The following is a 15947-nucleotide window of genomic DNA, read 5'->3' on the forward strand; positions in this document are numbered from 1 at the left end:
CTTTCAAGGAATTTGTCCATTTCATCTAAGTTGTCAATTTTGGGGGTATAAAGTTGCTTGTAAAACTCCTATCATTCTTTTAGTATCTGTAGGATCTTAGTAATATTCCGTCTTTCATTTCTGATATTGGCAATTTCTGTCTTCTCTCTTTCTCTCTCTCTTCTCTTAATCTCTAAATCTAACTTCTAAATTGAGGTTTGTCAATTTTATTGATTTTTTCAAAATACCAGCTTTTGATTTCACTGCTTTTCTTCTCAATTTTATGGATCTTGCTCTCTATTATTTTCACTCTTTTGTTTGCTTTAGATTTAATTTGCTCTTCTATTTCTAGGTTGTTAATGTGAAAGATTACTTCAAAGATTTGAGAGCTTTTTTCTAATATAAGCATTTAATACTATAAATTTCACTCCAAGTACTGCTTTAACTGAATCCCACAAATTTTGTTATGTTTTGTTTTCATTTTCAGATAGTTCAAAATATTTTATAATTTTTATATTGTTTCCTCTTTGACTCATGGGTAATTTAGAATTGTTTTATTTCCAAATATTTGGAGATTTTCCAGGTATGTTTATGTTAATGAATTCTATTTAATTCTGTTATGGTCACAGAAGATACTTTATATGATTTCAATTATTTTAAATATTTTGAAGTATGTTTTAGGGCCCAGAATATGGTCTATCTTGGTGAATGTTCCACAAGCACTTGAAAACTGTATTCTGCTGTTTTGGAGTGGAGTGATCTGTAAATGTTGGTTGTTAGTATCATTCAAGTTTTCTAATCCTTACTGATTTTCTGTCTTTGTTCCAGAGATAGAACGTTTACTGAGAGAGAAGTGTTGAACTATGGATTTCTCTATTTTTACTTCTAGTTCTATCAATTTTTACTTCCTATATTTTGAAGGTATTTTATTAGGTGCATATGCATTTACGATTGTTACATACATCTTCTTGGATAATTAACACCTTCATTATTATGTAATGTTTCCCTTTATCCCCAGTAATGCTCCTTCTTTTCAAGTCCACCATGTCTGATATTATTATAGCAACTCCAGCTTTCTTTTGATTATTACTTGCAAAGTACATATTTTCCATCCTTTTACTTTTAACCTGTTTGTGTCTTTATATTTAAAATGAATTCTTTTAGACAGTACATAGTTGGGTCTTTTTTATCCAATCTGACAATCTCTGTCTTTTAATTAGTATGTTTTGAACATTTAAATTTATTGTAACTATTGATATGCTTGGATTAAAATCTGCCATCTTTATATATATATGTATAATTTTATGTCATTGTTGAGAAAAAATCTGCCATCTTATCAGCTATTTTCTATTCATTCCATCTGTTCTTTGCTTTTTTCCCCCTTTATTTCTGCTTGCTTTTGGATTAAATTTTTTTTTATATTTCCATTTCATCTCCACTAATGACTTATTATTCAACCTCATTTAAAAAGTTAGTAGTCATTTTAAATTTACAATCTATAGCCTTGATTAACCACAATCTACCTTCAAATAATATACCATCCCTCGTATAGTGTAAGAACCTTATAATAGTATGCCGCAAATAGATCCCTTCCATCTTTTGTGCTATTGTTTTCGTATTTTACTTTTATACATGTTATAAGCCCACAATATATTGCTATTATTTTTTGCTTTAGACAGTCAGGTATCTTTTTGAATGATTAAAAATAAGACAATAAGTATCTTTTATACCTATCATTATTTTAACCATTTTCAGAGATCTTCATTTCTTTGTATAGATAAAAGTTTCTGTTTGGTACCATACTCCTTCTGACTGAAGAACTTCCTATAACATTTCTTGTAATATAGTCTGCTGTTAAGGAATTTTCTCAGATTTGCCTGAAAAAGTCTTTCTTTCTTGAATGCTATTTTCATATAGAATTCTGGATTGACAGTTATTGTTTGTTTGTGTTAATTTTGGCACTTTAAAAATGTCACTTCATTGTCTTATGGCCTGCATACAGCAGGTCTTGTTTTTGTTCCTCTGCATGTAATATAAGTTTTTTCTCTTATATCCTTCAAGATTTTCTCTTTATCTTTGTTCTTCTGAAAGTTTCAACACAATGTATCCAGATTTTTAATATCTCACTTGGGGGTTTCTGAGCTTCTTGAATTCCTTGGTTTGATACTTTTTATGATTATTTTTTAAAAATTCTTAGCCATTAGAAAAAAAAAATTAGCCATTATCTCTTTAAATATTTTGTCTGTCTGTCTTCCCTCTTCTCCTTACGAGATTCTAATCACATATAGATTAGACTTTTTGATATTATCTCCATCTCTTGCATAATTTTTTTTTTTTAATTCTTCTCGTGCTTCAGTTTGGGTAGTCCTGTTAACCTATCTCAAGTTCACTGACTCTTTCCTTATCAGTAGAGTCTACTGATGAGCTAAAACGCATTATTTATCTGTTACGGGATTTACAATAGAATGGATAATTTGTCTATATTCCAACAATGAAATATCCTACAGCAAAGAACATGAACAAAACACAACTACACACAAAAATAGAGACAGATCTTAGAAACAGAGTTAAAGCTGTCAGATCGAAAGAATACATACTGTATAATTCCATTTAATACAAATGTCAAAAAATAGGCAAAACTATAATATTCAGGGATACAGGCTTAGGTGTTAAAACATTTGGTAAGGGATGGAGTGGGTAGTGATTGGAAACAAACACACTGGGGTCTCTGGGATGCTGGCAGTGTTCTACTTCTTAACTTAGTTGGCAGTTACATGGGTGTTCACTTTGTGATAATTGAGCTGTACATATATGTCTTCTGTGCTTCACTGTATATGTATTATACTTCACAATAAAAAAATAACCCCCTCGCCCCCCAAAAAAGCTTCTAGCCATTGGGGAAAGTATTTTTAACTAGAGATGCTTCAAATGGAGTGATGGGACTATACGAACTCTAAAATACGCTTCAGTGCTAACTTTCTAGGATTCTATAAAGGTAATTTGTGTTTTCTTGGGATGTAGTGGAGGTGGAGGATTCTTCCCCTGTTTGGAAGTGAGAGACAGAGAATTCAAATAAAGGTAAAAATATTACATCTATTACTTGCAAAAGCTAGATCAGAGGATATATAACCACGATGGGCTACAAAATCCCTACCCCTAAACCAGATAGAGTTGCCCATCAGTCTGAGGCAGAGATAGCCAACTTCAAGCTTCTCTGCTGGAGTAGAGCCTACCTCAGAAAGCTCAGGATATGGCTGAAATCAAACAAATGTAGACAGGAAGAAATCCACCCATCAGATGAGTCACCTCATCTTCCCTGAAATAGAGTGAGTGAGGAAGCAGAGATAAGCTAAAGATATTCCCCCCATACTTTTCTCTCCTGGATAGTGGCATGGAAATTCCCTATATCCTATGGAGATGTGAAGAATGAGGAAGAAATATTACCTCCTAACAACAGGCAGACTAGCTGAGCTTGAGAGTCTATCTTTGAAGTCAGCTCTTTGAAGCTTAGCAAAGGCTGCCATAGGCCAAATTTTAGAATAAGTTTAGTTCTTGCTTTTATAACTACTTTCCTTTCTTCCACTTCTGAACCTACATATAAACTCCAACCACCATTTTTTCAGTGACCCCTCAAAGCATCTGCAGAGACTAGTCAAGTGAAGGAGAAGAAGGCAGAGGAATATATATGTGTATCTTCTCTAAGACATATATATTATAAAGATCATCTTTCCCATATCTCCATGAGGTATATTAAATTATGGCACAAAATCTTTGGTACCACTGGAACTTAAATAATTTTTTTTCCAGGGAAACTTAAGCTTGGTTCAAGCACTTACTTTTGATATTCAGAAGAGCTCAATGATCATCTATATTGCAAAAAAAAAAAAAAGGACAACAAAAGACAAATATCTGCAAATTAAAGTTATTACTTCTGTCTCAGAGTAACGAATTATAACTATAGTGTGTTATCACAAATACTTTTATTCATGATATTAATTAGTATGGACAATTTGATTCCCTAGGGAATTTCAGTTCAGTTACAGAAGCACACGTCTCTTTTTTAAATTAAATTTTTTAATTTTGAGATAATTGTAGATTCACATGTAGTTGTAAAAAATAACGAGACCCTATGTACTCTTTACTCAATTCTCCCAACACACCACAATAGTAACATCTTAAAAAACTATAGTACAATATCACAACCAAGACATTGATATAGATACAGTCAAGGTATAGAACATTTCCATCGCCACAAGGTACCCTCACGTTGTCCTTTTATCGCCACACCCACTTAACTCCCACCCTCACCCCTCCTAAACCCTTGGCAACCACTTATCTGTTCTCCATCTCTATAATTTTGTCATTTCAAGAATGTTACATAAATGGAATCATACAGTCCACAACCTTTCAAGATTAGCTTTTTCATTCAGCAGAATTCTCTGGAATTCATCCTGGTTATTGCATGTATCAATAGTTTGTTCCTTGTTATTGCTGAGTAGTATTTCATGGTATGGATGTATCACAGTTTATTTAACCATTCACCCAACAAAAGATATCTGGGTTGTTTTTGGCTATTACGAATAAAGCTTCTACGAACATTCACGTATAGGTTTTTGCTGTGAATATAAGTGTGTGAACTTTTTTTTGTTTGTTTTTATTGTGCCTTAAGCAAAAGTTTACAGCTCTAGTTGTCATACAAACATTTTTACACACATTGTTATGTGACCCTAGTTGCTCTCTCTCTAATGTGACAGCACACTCCTCCTTTCCACCCTGGATTTCCCATCTCCATTCAACCAGCTCCTGTCCCTTTTTGCCTTCTCATCTTGCCTCCGGACAGGAGCTGCCCATTTAGTCTCATGTATCTACTTGAACGTGAACACATTTTTAGCAACATGCAACTCTTTGCCTAATTTTCTGGCTTCTTAACTAGATTGTGAAGGAGGTCAAGATATTTGCCAAACTGCATTGTTCACAATAGCAAAAAGATGGAAACAACCTAGATGTCCAACAACAGATGAATGGATAAACAAACTATGGTACATACACACAATGGAGTACTACGCAACAATAAAGAACAATGATGAATCTGCGAAGCATCTCAATCTGGAGGGCCTTATGCTGAGTGAAATAAATCAATCACAAAAGGACAAATATTGTATGAGACCACTACTATAAAAACTCATGAATAGGTTTACACATAAAAAAGAAACAATCTTTGATGGTTATGAGGGAGGGGAAGGGAGGTGGAAAAACACTAAATAGACAATAGATAAGTGGTAACTTTGGTAAAGGGTAAGACAGTACACAATCCTGTGGAAGCCAGCACTTCTTCTTCAGGGTAAGGTCCCCACAGCCCTTAGCCCAGTAATTCGGTCCCTCAGGGAGTTTGAATTATGCCAAACTAGCTCAATTGGCATAACACATAGTTTATAAAGAAAAAGTTCTATATTCTACTTTGGTGAGTAGCGTCTGGAGTCTTAAAAGCCTGTGAGTGGCCATCTAAGATACTCTGCTGGTCTCACCCTTTCAGGAGCAAGGGAAAATGAAGAAAACTAAAAACACAAGGGAAAGATTAGTCCAAAGGACTAACAGACCACAACTACCATGGCCTCCACCAGACTGAGTCTAGTACAACTAGATGGTGCCCAGCTACCACCACTGACTGCTCTGACAGGGATCACAATAGAGGGTCCCTGACAGAGCTGGAGAAAAATGTAGAACAAAATTCTAACTTAAAAAAAGACCAGACTTACTGGACTGACAGAGACTGGAGAAACCCTGAGAGTATGGCCTCCAGACACTCTATTAGCTCAGTAATGAAATCACTCCTGAAATTCACCTTTTAGCTAAAGATTAGACAGGCCCATAGGACAAAACGAGACTAAAGGGGCAAGGACAAGAAGGCAGGAGGGAACAGGAAAGCTAGTAAGATAGAACCAAGGTCGAGAAGGGAGAGTGTTCACATGTAATGGGGTTGGTAACCAATGTCATAAAGCAATATGTATACTGTTTAATGAGAAGCTAGTTTGTTCTGTAAACCTTCATCTAAAGTACAATTTAAAAAAAATTTGCCAAAGGTCATAGGTTGCCTTCTTATATCTGAGAATTAACTAATGACTCACTCTTACTAGTACTTGCAGTTTTACAACTGTCCTGCTATTTGACCTTGTGAAGTCCCTGACTCTTCTGAGCCACAACTAGACAAGTACATGTTTTTCAAAGTGCATTCTTTGCAATATGAATCCCATGAAATGTTCTTTTTAAAAAAAGAATTCCATGGTCAAATGCCCCAAAAAAGTTTAGGAAATGCTGAATACTACATCCTTCTTTTGAAATTAACAGTGCACTTTGGTTTACAAAAGGAAGGATCCAGTATCTAGCTGCCCAAGTTCAAATCCTAGCTCCACAGAAGAATAATTTTCAGTAAGACACTTAACTTTTCCATGCCTCAGACTCCTCATCTGTAAAATGGAAATAACAATAGTACCTGACTCATACTAAAGGAAGATTAACTACAAGGTCATACAGAAAGCACTTGATAAGTGTTAGCTATTATTATTATTGCCATCATAATCAGTCATCACCAAAATCATCATCATAATCTTTTTAAAAATACACGTCCAGGCCCCACTCTTAAAGACTCAGATTTGTTAAATCTGGGATAGAGTCTAGACCAGATGAAGAAGCAGAGATTCATCTCTATTAAGAACTTGTCCAAGATAGTATTAGAAGCAGGATTTAAACCCAGATCAAAGAGCCTGGTGGGGAGGTGTAACACTTGTGTCCGAATTTAGTAAATCCTATAAATGACCAACTCTATTGTCCTACAAAAAGAGCACAGTTCTCTTCTGAACTGAGGGTTGGGCTTGTAACATCATAAACTCATGATTCCTCAGATGGTAGTTCAATAAAATAAACTGCAGTTCTGTGCAGCTGGACTTGGTACACATCAAATTTCTAAAAAGATTCCTACATGTAGCAGTTAGCATTGTTACATAAAAATTTTATTTTTAAATGATTGTTTAGCAAATTAACCCTGAAAATAAGACATTATTTCCTTAGAAATACAAGAAAACAACTATGATTCCACCACCACCCTGCTGATATTCAAAAGCCATCTTGCCAAGTTCCACAACACTTGAAGAATCATTCTGGAGGAGGGGGCAATCTTCTCACCACTTCTTCAGCAATCCTCAGGTACGCTTTGGCCTATAAAAGAACAGATTCATACTCATTTGTTCTATATTTCTTCCCATCAGGAACTGAATGGCTTATGAAAATCCTGTTTGACACAGATGTCCACTGAATTTGACAGTAAAAGGGCCGAGTGAGATGAGGAAATTCAGTAGAGAGAAGATACTGCTATGTGCATTACAGGTGGAGTAGGGGGAGAAAATACTTTAGGGTAACTATTTGAAAGATGGTGGTGCAGTGGTTAAGAGCTATGGCTGCTAACCGAAAGGTCGGCAGTTCGAATCCACCAGCAGCTCCTTAGAAGTCCTATGGGGGAGTTCTACTCTGTCCTACAGGGTTGCTACAAGTTGAAATCGACTCAACGGCAACAGGTTTTACCTGAAAGATGACTTTCTGAAAAATATTTAGTACCAGCAGTTAACTGTTTTTCAAACTCTAATCCCATGTCAGCAAACTAGCAACCCAGTCTAGTTACAGAAAATTATGCCTTCTTCCACTCATAAATTGATATCCTGAGGTAGATACTGCCAAAACTTCTTTGGCATAAGAGCTGTTAGTCATTTGAAGGAGGGCTATTTACTACCACCCTAGGGTTTATCTTTGGAAAACATTTTCATTTCCCCTGAGAAAAGTGTGTGATACCAGCACTGAGCATCTACAGGCTCCTTCACCTGATAGACTTGGGTACCAAGCAAGCATTCCTGGTTCACCTGTTACACTCTCCATCACCAGGGCCCCCAGTGCAGAGCAACAGTGAAAGCAGCTTCTAAGCCAAGGAATGAGCCACAGACTGACCCAGTGCTACCACGTTCTAGTTAGAACAACTGTCATGACATTCGCATTTTAAGAGTTTTTTTAAACAACTGCAGCCCAAATATTAACTTATTTTCCCTATTTTATTCATAAAAACTGTAAAGCACAGTAAGATTTTCTACAACCATAATTTACACAGTTATATAATAACAGCTATGTACATACTACTACTAATAATAATGATAAAGATAAAACCAAAACCAAACCCGTTGACATTGAGTCGATTCCGACTCATAGTGACCCTACAGGACAGAGTAGAACTGCCCCATAGGGTTTCCAAGGAGTGGCTGGTGGATTCGAACTGCCAATCTTTTGGTTAGCAGCTGAGCTCTTAACCACTGCGCCACCAGGGCTCCAATAATAATGATAATAGCTAAGATTTACCGAGCATTTAATATTTGCCAAGTATTTTTTATTCCCACAGCTACCCTATGGGTAAATTCTATTACTATCCCCACTTTATAGACAAGAAAATCAAGACTCAGAAAGGTGAAGAATCTTGTCCAAAGCAGCTGGTAAGAGATGTGCTGGGCTTTGAACCTAGCCGGGCCAACTCCAGACTCTGTACAGTAAAAAGGGCTGTTTGAGGTCTGTTTACCGCAACTTGGTGAAGCGCTTTAAGTGTGTTTCACACATTCTTCATTTTTAGAGACTACACTGTTATGGGCTGAATTGCGTCCCCCCAAAATATGTGTTTTAAATCCTAACCTCTATGCCTGTGGTTACAGTCCCATATGGGAATGCGTTATTTTTGTTATGTTAATGAGGCAGGATTAGTGTAGGGTATATCTCGAGTCAATCTCTTCTGAGATATAAAATAGATCAAACAAGCAAGCAGAGCAGAGATGGGAGAAGAGAGAGCCGCCAAGCCACGTGAAGGCGCAGAAGCTCAGAAGAGACAAGGACACTCCTCCAGAGCTGACAGAGAAAGAAAGCCTACTGCTAGAGCTGGCAACCTGAATTTGGACTTCTGGCCTCCTAAGCTGTGAGAAAAGGAATACGTTTGTTAAAGCCACCCACTTGTGGGATTTCTGTTATAGCAGCACTAGACAACCAAGGCATAGAATTTAGCCCCAACAGCTGAATAATGTTTTATTTTACCAGATAAATGTTAAAATTTCATTTAAAGGTCATTTTCTTTTAAGAACAGCTCTCTGTGCCAATCACTTAGTTGTTAGGTTGCTTTAACAGTCTCTTAGGTGTGGCAACGAGAGATGAACACAAAAGAGTTCCATAAAATAAAAGAAATTTTATTACTCACAAGTCCTAGAGTTAGGGTCACAGCACTCCTTGAGAGACCACACGGGAAGAAACACACCATGGTGGGCTCAACCAAGCAGGAGGGGAACCAGAGAGACAACCTGTGGGCTGAGGCCTTTATTGGGGTTCTCAAAGAGTGGAAGTGATTGGTCTTTCTGAATGTCACTGGGTTAGCAGGGCATGAAATGAGGAACGAGGCCTTATTACTAGTGTGCACTTGGGTGTAGCTATGAGAGGTGCTTTTTGGTTCCCCTGAGATGCTGGGGGATGTTGAGGCAGCAAAACCTATTTATTTTGGCCTGACTACGTTCTCAAAACATTAACAAGGCTTTAAAACTTTTTTACTGAGTACCTACTATGCAGTAGTCTCACACGATTAAGTAATTGCACATGACTGAGTAGTTTCACATGATTAAGTAAGCGTTATGGGCCCAATTTAATAGACGAAGAAACTGGGAATAGTTAAGAAAAAGTGTGCTCAAGGTCACAAAGTCAGTAAGCTGGAAAAGATTCAAACCTAGGTCCAAGTGATTCCAAAGCCCAGCTTTTTCAACCACATCACATGCTATACAGTAAACCCAAAATGCCAAGTAATTTTAATTCTAATGCTTAGCCTAAAAATGATTTCACTCTATGACAGTTAACAGAAATAATAGTTTTTGTTTAAAAATGGAAATAACATATATTTATACAGAAATGTTTCTCTTAAATCTAATGTTTGATTTTTACCCATGTATCTTTATAAATATCTTTTATCTCCTAGTAGCTTTCCTAGGTGTTAAAGCCTAATATTCTGTGATGAAAATTTACAGTTCACTAAGGCAAGCTGAGACATGACCATTATTCTGTAATCTTTTAGTACTCACCTTGGTTAAATTAGAGGCACAAACCTATCAGATGACATAAAATACTGAATGAGTCCAGAATAATATAATTTGCTACATTTAACCTTTGTTTTTTAACAGACTATCTCCAAGCTCAGACTTCCAATACATGACACTCAGAAGTAATGGTTAGATTGTCATTTGCTGAAAAACTACTAAACATGCTTACTTGAACAGTTTCAGTTTCTACAAAACTGTTGAGATTGAATTTTTTCAGCCAAAGCAGTATCATTTCAACAAGTGTGCAAGGCATTGTGCCGGGATATCTGTGGGGCATAATGACAACAAAAGAAAGACAGAATTGCCCATGAGTGAAGAGTTGAGGCCTTGAAGTCAGACAGACATGACTTAGTCTTGGCTCCATTACTTATTAGCTGCGAGGCCTTACGCAAGTTATTTAGCCCTTCTAAGCTCAGTTTCCGCATCTGTGAAATGGTTATCGTAATAGTACCTATCTCAAAGGGTTCTGAGGAGTATATTAAATGAGAATAAGGCAATGTGAAGTACTGGCACAAAGGAAGCAATCAATAAATCATAGTAGCTGCTGCTATTATTATTATGTCCTCAAGGAATTTATAATCTTATTGAAGAGCTCATACGGACATGTCCTTTTGGGCACTTTCCGTTCTCTGAGGAATAATTAAGTTAAATCACTCCCTTTTGTTTAATCCATAACTAGCAAAAAGGCAACACACACACATCATATGTAAAAGATATGCTTTAGATTTTTTAAACTATTAATACTCTCTTCTTTCATCAACTCAACTCTATATAGATTCTCTTGTCTTTTATTCAAGAGCTTTTTACTGGGTCATCTAGCTGCACAGATAATACAGCTGGATCCTATTTGTCTGCTCTATACGGTCGCTATGAGTCGGAATCAACTCCATGGCAAAGGTTTATTTATTTATTTATTTTGGTATCATTAACAAGCAATAAAGAATGGATGGTAATCAAAGTGCAAGGAAGGTTTATGAAGAGTTTTTTTTTCTTTGCCTTTGTTTTTAAAGATTCGAAGTTCTAATTTATCATGCAGTCATTTCATATTAATACTACAACACGATAACTTAGAAATTACACGACAATAAAGTTTCCACTTATATTTGAAAGTCTTTACCAGGAATATCTTATAGCACACCTCTCTGCATGCTAACATTAAGAATTTTACTTGATAAAAAGGATAAAACTACAAAATTACCACTCAGTCATAGGCCCATTACTGGTGTCCTGGATTCAATCAAATGCAAAAGTAATTTTAATTAAACAACAATTATAATCACACCAGCATGAGGCCATGCTACTGAATCTAAGAGTCTGACTTCTAAGTGTCGACTTCCTTTCTCTTTCTCTGGTATTTTACACTATCCATATTTAGTGTTTCACTTACTCTGCTTTCCTCAGGGATGCACATGTGCAGACGGCTTTGTCCATTGGCTGAGTGGCCTGTAGGTGCTCTTTACTCGGTACTGCAATCTCTCCCAACTTTCCCAATGATATCTTAAATTCATCACAATTTACACCTTTAAATTAATCACTGCCTTTTCTGTGTTGCCTCTTCTGAAAGCTACAAGTTCCTGGAAGAGTTAAACCCCTAATGCTTAATTTTAAAGGATTTTACAGGCAAAGAATGAGCGCCCTGAAACCAGGTGTTGGGAGGAGGGAGTGATGAAGATGGACAAGAGAAGGTAGAGTAAGAAGGAAGACAAAAAGCTATCGATGACATTTTTACTAATTAACAATTTTGCCTGTGTATCAGTTTCTAGGGAGAAAGATGTGGCAGTCTGCTTCTGTAAAGAATACAGCCTTGGACACTCTGAGGCAGTTCTACTCTGTCCTATAAGGTCACTATGAGAGCCTGAATGGACTCAGGGGCAATGGAATAATCAGTCTCTAAAACCAAACAATAAAATATGTCAGTCTAAAGGGTTAGTGATTAACACTAAGTTTATAGGTTCCATCTCAGTAACTTTTGCAGAAGTTTATCATGTTGGCAAGTAAATGCTTCTTTTACTATTTAAATGAAGACAGGCAAGTAGAATGGTCATTAAGTTTCCATGAATACAACAGGATTTGTTAAGAGGACTGTGACTAGTTTCTGAGAACACATTTCCATTTGAGTTAGTAGGGGGGAAGAGAAGAGGGTTATCAGGAGGTAAGATTTATCACAAGACCAGCCAAAAGGATCTGGATTCCAGGACTCAACCACAGCTTCCTTGGTTCTAGGAGTTAACATCTTTAACACTGAAGCTGGAAACTCTACTCCCATCTCACAATGAAAATTCTTGTACTCTGATTTTTAAATGCCACCAAAGAGTGACATTTATTTGATGTTACATAAATGGAAGGGCATTAAGTAGACTCAGAGTCCATTAATAAAAGGAAGAAGAACAACATTTTAGTGTCATGACATCTTATATAGAAGCTTCAGAAGACAATAAATACTCTTATTTGTATCCTACTTGACATTTTTCAAAGCATTTTCACATTATCATTTCATTTAATCTTCCTCATTATGATATTAATTTACAGATGGAGAGAAAGGTTCAGAGAGGTTAGGAAACTTGCCTAAGGTCACACTTTAAGAAAGTGGCAGACTCTTGGTAGTGAAAACCCCAAGATTCAGATTTAGCACTTTTCCTTATATGCAGTGATTCTTATCACTTTTTTGGGCGGGGGGGCAGTTAGAAACCTCTTTGAGAACCTAACAAGCTCTTATCTAACTCCCCAGCGAAATGCACATTCATGCATTTTGATATAATTTCCAGGGATTCTCAGACCCAGGTTCAGATCCGTGGATTATGGCCTGCTGCTGTGCATCCCAACAGCACCTGAGGGACAGAGTTGGCTCATGCTCTTCTTTAGTTCTCTGTGATATTACGAAAAGAAGGTGAAATGAAAGCTAGTCTATATATACAACACACAGATGCTGAACTAATTTTGCAATTAATTAGGAATACTACATTGGGAAGAGATTGCATGTGCTGTGGTATCGGAGCTGGCTGTGGATCTCGCCTCTAGTACTTTCTTGGGCAAGTTCCTTAATGTACATGAACCTCTGCTTCTTCATCTGAAAAAAGAAGATTATACCTATCTCACAAAGGTGCTATGAGAATCAAATAAGATAATGTATTTAACACACCTAAGCACTATACCTGCCTCTTAGAAGGAACTGGAAAAATCTTAGCTATTAATATAGGACACCGAAAGTGATGTAACGGAAAGAGGCCAACATATGGAAGAAACAGGCTTGCCTTTTAATCACATCTTACTATCTAATAGCTCTGTGACCCTGGAAAAATTATTTAACTTCTTTGAGCCTCAGTTTTGTCATCTGCAAAAGGGGGACTATGTATATATTGTATTAAGTTGTTGTGAGAATATAAATAATGTAAATAAAATATCTAACAGCACCTGGTACACTGTAAGTGCTGTTATTATTATTTGGAAGAGGATTAATAATAATGAGTGCTACAATCCGGAGCCTGGTGGCGCAGTGATTAAGAGCTCGGCTGCTGATCAAAAAGTTGGCAGCTAATTCACCAGCCGCTCCTTGGAAACCCTATGGGGCAGTTCTACTCTGTCTTACAGGGTTGCTATGAGCCAGAACTGACTCGACGGCAACAGATTTGATTTTTGGTTTGGGATACAATCTAAAAGGAAGAACTAATATCTTTTATGGAAGTATGGCACCACTGTTTTTTCCTTTTCATGGTCATGTCTAAATCTTAAAATTGATCAGAAGTCTTCATCTTCAAGGCTGACGGTGTGGTATATGAAATTTTCACTATTTTTGCAGAGACCTCACTAGCCCAGATCACAAAAGTCCTAAGACTCTCCTAAGACATTCATAAATGTCACCCAACAAGAGTAAAACAATGAGTCTAATATTTATGCAAACATAAATTAGATTATAAAGACATGTAACTACAAAAAATGTCACAAACACTGTTGCTCAGAGTTTTAAATATCATCCTTGAGTAATTACGATACATTCTGTTTTATTATACTCCTTTAACTTCCTTGAAATACTCCTTGGTTTTGGAGAATCTCAAAGAAAAAAACAACAACGTACAGGTGAAAAAAAAGTATAAAAAATTTAAATTCATAATTGAAATAAATTAGTAATTATTCATATTCATAAGGAATCACTATAGAATGTTTTTAAACAATCTGTTCTCAGGAGGCATCTAAAAGTATACAATGAAAAAAAAAAAGGTCTCAATTTTCATATAAGTTTCATCCACTGCATAAAGCAAAGCACACCTATGGTAGGTGGGATTGTCAGACTTTAATTATGAAAGAGGGAAATAATTATGACTTTTGCACATCTAAAAGATTTCTAAGGAAATAAAATTTAACATTCAATACCTTAAAAAGCAGAGAAAAGAAAAACAACGATAAATGTTACACTGTATTTACTCTGAGATCATACTCTCAGCAACTCAATCACCTGTACTGTAACTGACAACCCTAAAAAGGGAAAGGACTTCTGAGCCCCTAAAGAGATAACTCAAAATACTCTACTTATACAAGATTCCTTACTGTCAATTTACTCTGACTTTATTCACAGCTCTAGCCAAGCTTGGCTCTTTTTCCAGTTCACAGAAGATTAGATAGAGGAAGCAAACTTGACTGGAAAAGGTAGTAGTTATAGATGTACAAAATAATGTTATTCTAAAGTTATACTCATTAGCTAAGGGGGAAAAAAGACTATTAAAAGACAGATCAGGGCCATTCAGCAAAGGAGCACAAAAACTCTATGTACCAGATGTACCACATAATGGTACAAAACTGACCTACCAGATGATGATTTGGTTTCTAATTTACATAACAAGTGCTACTTGGGAAAGAAGACATATACGTAATTGATTTTATTTCTGTTTTTTTTTAAAAAGATTAAAATAAAATATTTTATGCTTAAAGTCATAAAGCTTCAGAAACCCTGAGAATCTGTTTATTGTATTCCAAATGATGTTTGCTAATAAAACACTATTTGTCTTTCCATCCCACCTCCCCAATCATATTTATTAAAATAAATGTAATGAAAGTCTCATCTCTAATGGTTTACAAAGTTTCCCTATGTCCAACTCAATCGTTATATTAGGTTCCCTTTTCCCAACGATCCGCTCAACTTCTAAGACTGAAATATAACAACCCTGGGCAGTTAGGTTATCGCTAGCCAGCAAGATAAGAAATTTCCAAACTCTCATTGTTCATGTTCTTAGTGAGAAAACTGATTGGGTGATGATTCTTTGTAGGTGAATTTTTTTAGCTGCTAGTTCAGAGCCAGCACTGGCATGTCTACCTCATAAAGTAGTGAATGATGTGCAAATGCTTTGGACAAGTTATCTAACCCTTGTTTACATATATGCACTGTAAACAGATAAGCTTGGTATTCCCAACTGTAACAAATGTATATATTTTAAAATACTACTTACCTCATCGCTTTCAGGCTGTGAAAACACAATTGGCTGGCCTGTATCTGAAGTTTCCCTTATGTTAAGGTGTAAGGGAATGTCTCCTAAAAGAGCCCACCAGATATCCATTAGTACCAGAAAAGTTCACATAGGCATTTGGAATTTTACTATTTAAACTTTAGAAAGAAACAAAATCTGAAGCTAAGTAAATTCAAATCAACTTGAGTTCCGACTATCCTCAAATTGCTAAATCTCTGAAAAAGAGATTTCAGATGAAAACTACGGGCAAAATATTCCAGCTGACGGGCGGAGGGCTCTGGGGACCATGGTCTCGGGGAACATCTAGCTCAATTGGCATGACACAGCTTATAAAGACAATGCTCTACATTCTACCTTG

At 36.2% G+C, this 15947-nt stretch overlaps 1 protein-coding gene across 2 annotated transcripts in view; it reads right to left on the reverse strand.

Annotated features, from left to right (window-relative positions):
• Positions 1–5957: 5957 nt before the first annotated feature.
• The window catches only part of NUBPL (NUBP iron-sulfur cluster assembly factor, mitochondrial), a 291711-nt gene continuing 281721 nt past the window's right edge, over positions 5958–15947 (reverse strand). The window contains exons 10-11 of one of the 2 annotated variants that reach the window (XM_004376551.3): positions 15572–15654; positions 5958–7191 (exon numbers count right to left, since the gene is read on the reverse strand). In XM_004376551.3, coding sequence (XP_004376608.2) covers positions 7129–7191; positions 15572–15654 — 146 coding nt within the window. In that variant the 3' untranslated portion in view covers positions 5958–7128. Of the gene's footprint in view, positions 7192–13433; positions 15655–15947 lie in introns of those variants that run through there. The other variant, XM_023731482.1, reaches the window with a different exon arrangement.

The sequence above is a fragment of the Trichechus manatus genome, unplaced genomic scaffold, assembly GCF_000243295.1.
Source record: "Trichechus manatus latirostris isolate Lorelei unplaced genomic scaffold, TriManLat1.0 scaffold00043, whole genome shotgun sequence".
Taxonomy (NCBI): domain Eukaryota; kingdom Metazoa; phylum Chordata; class Mammalia; order Sirenia; family Trichechidae; genus Trichechus; species Trichechus manatus.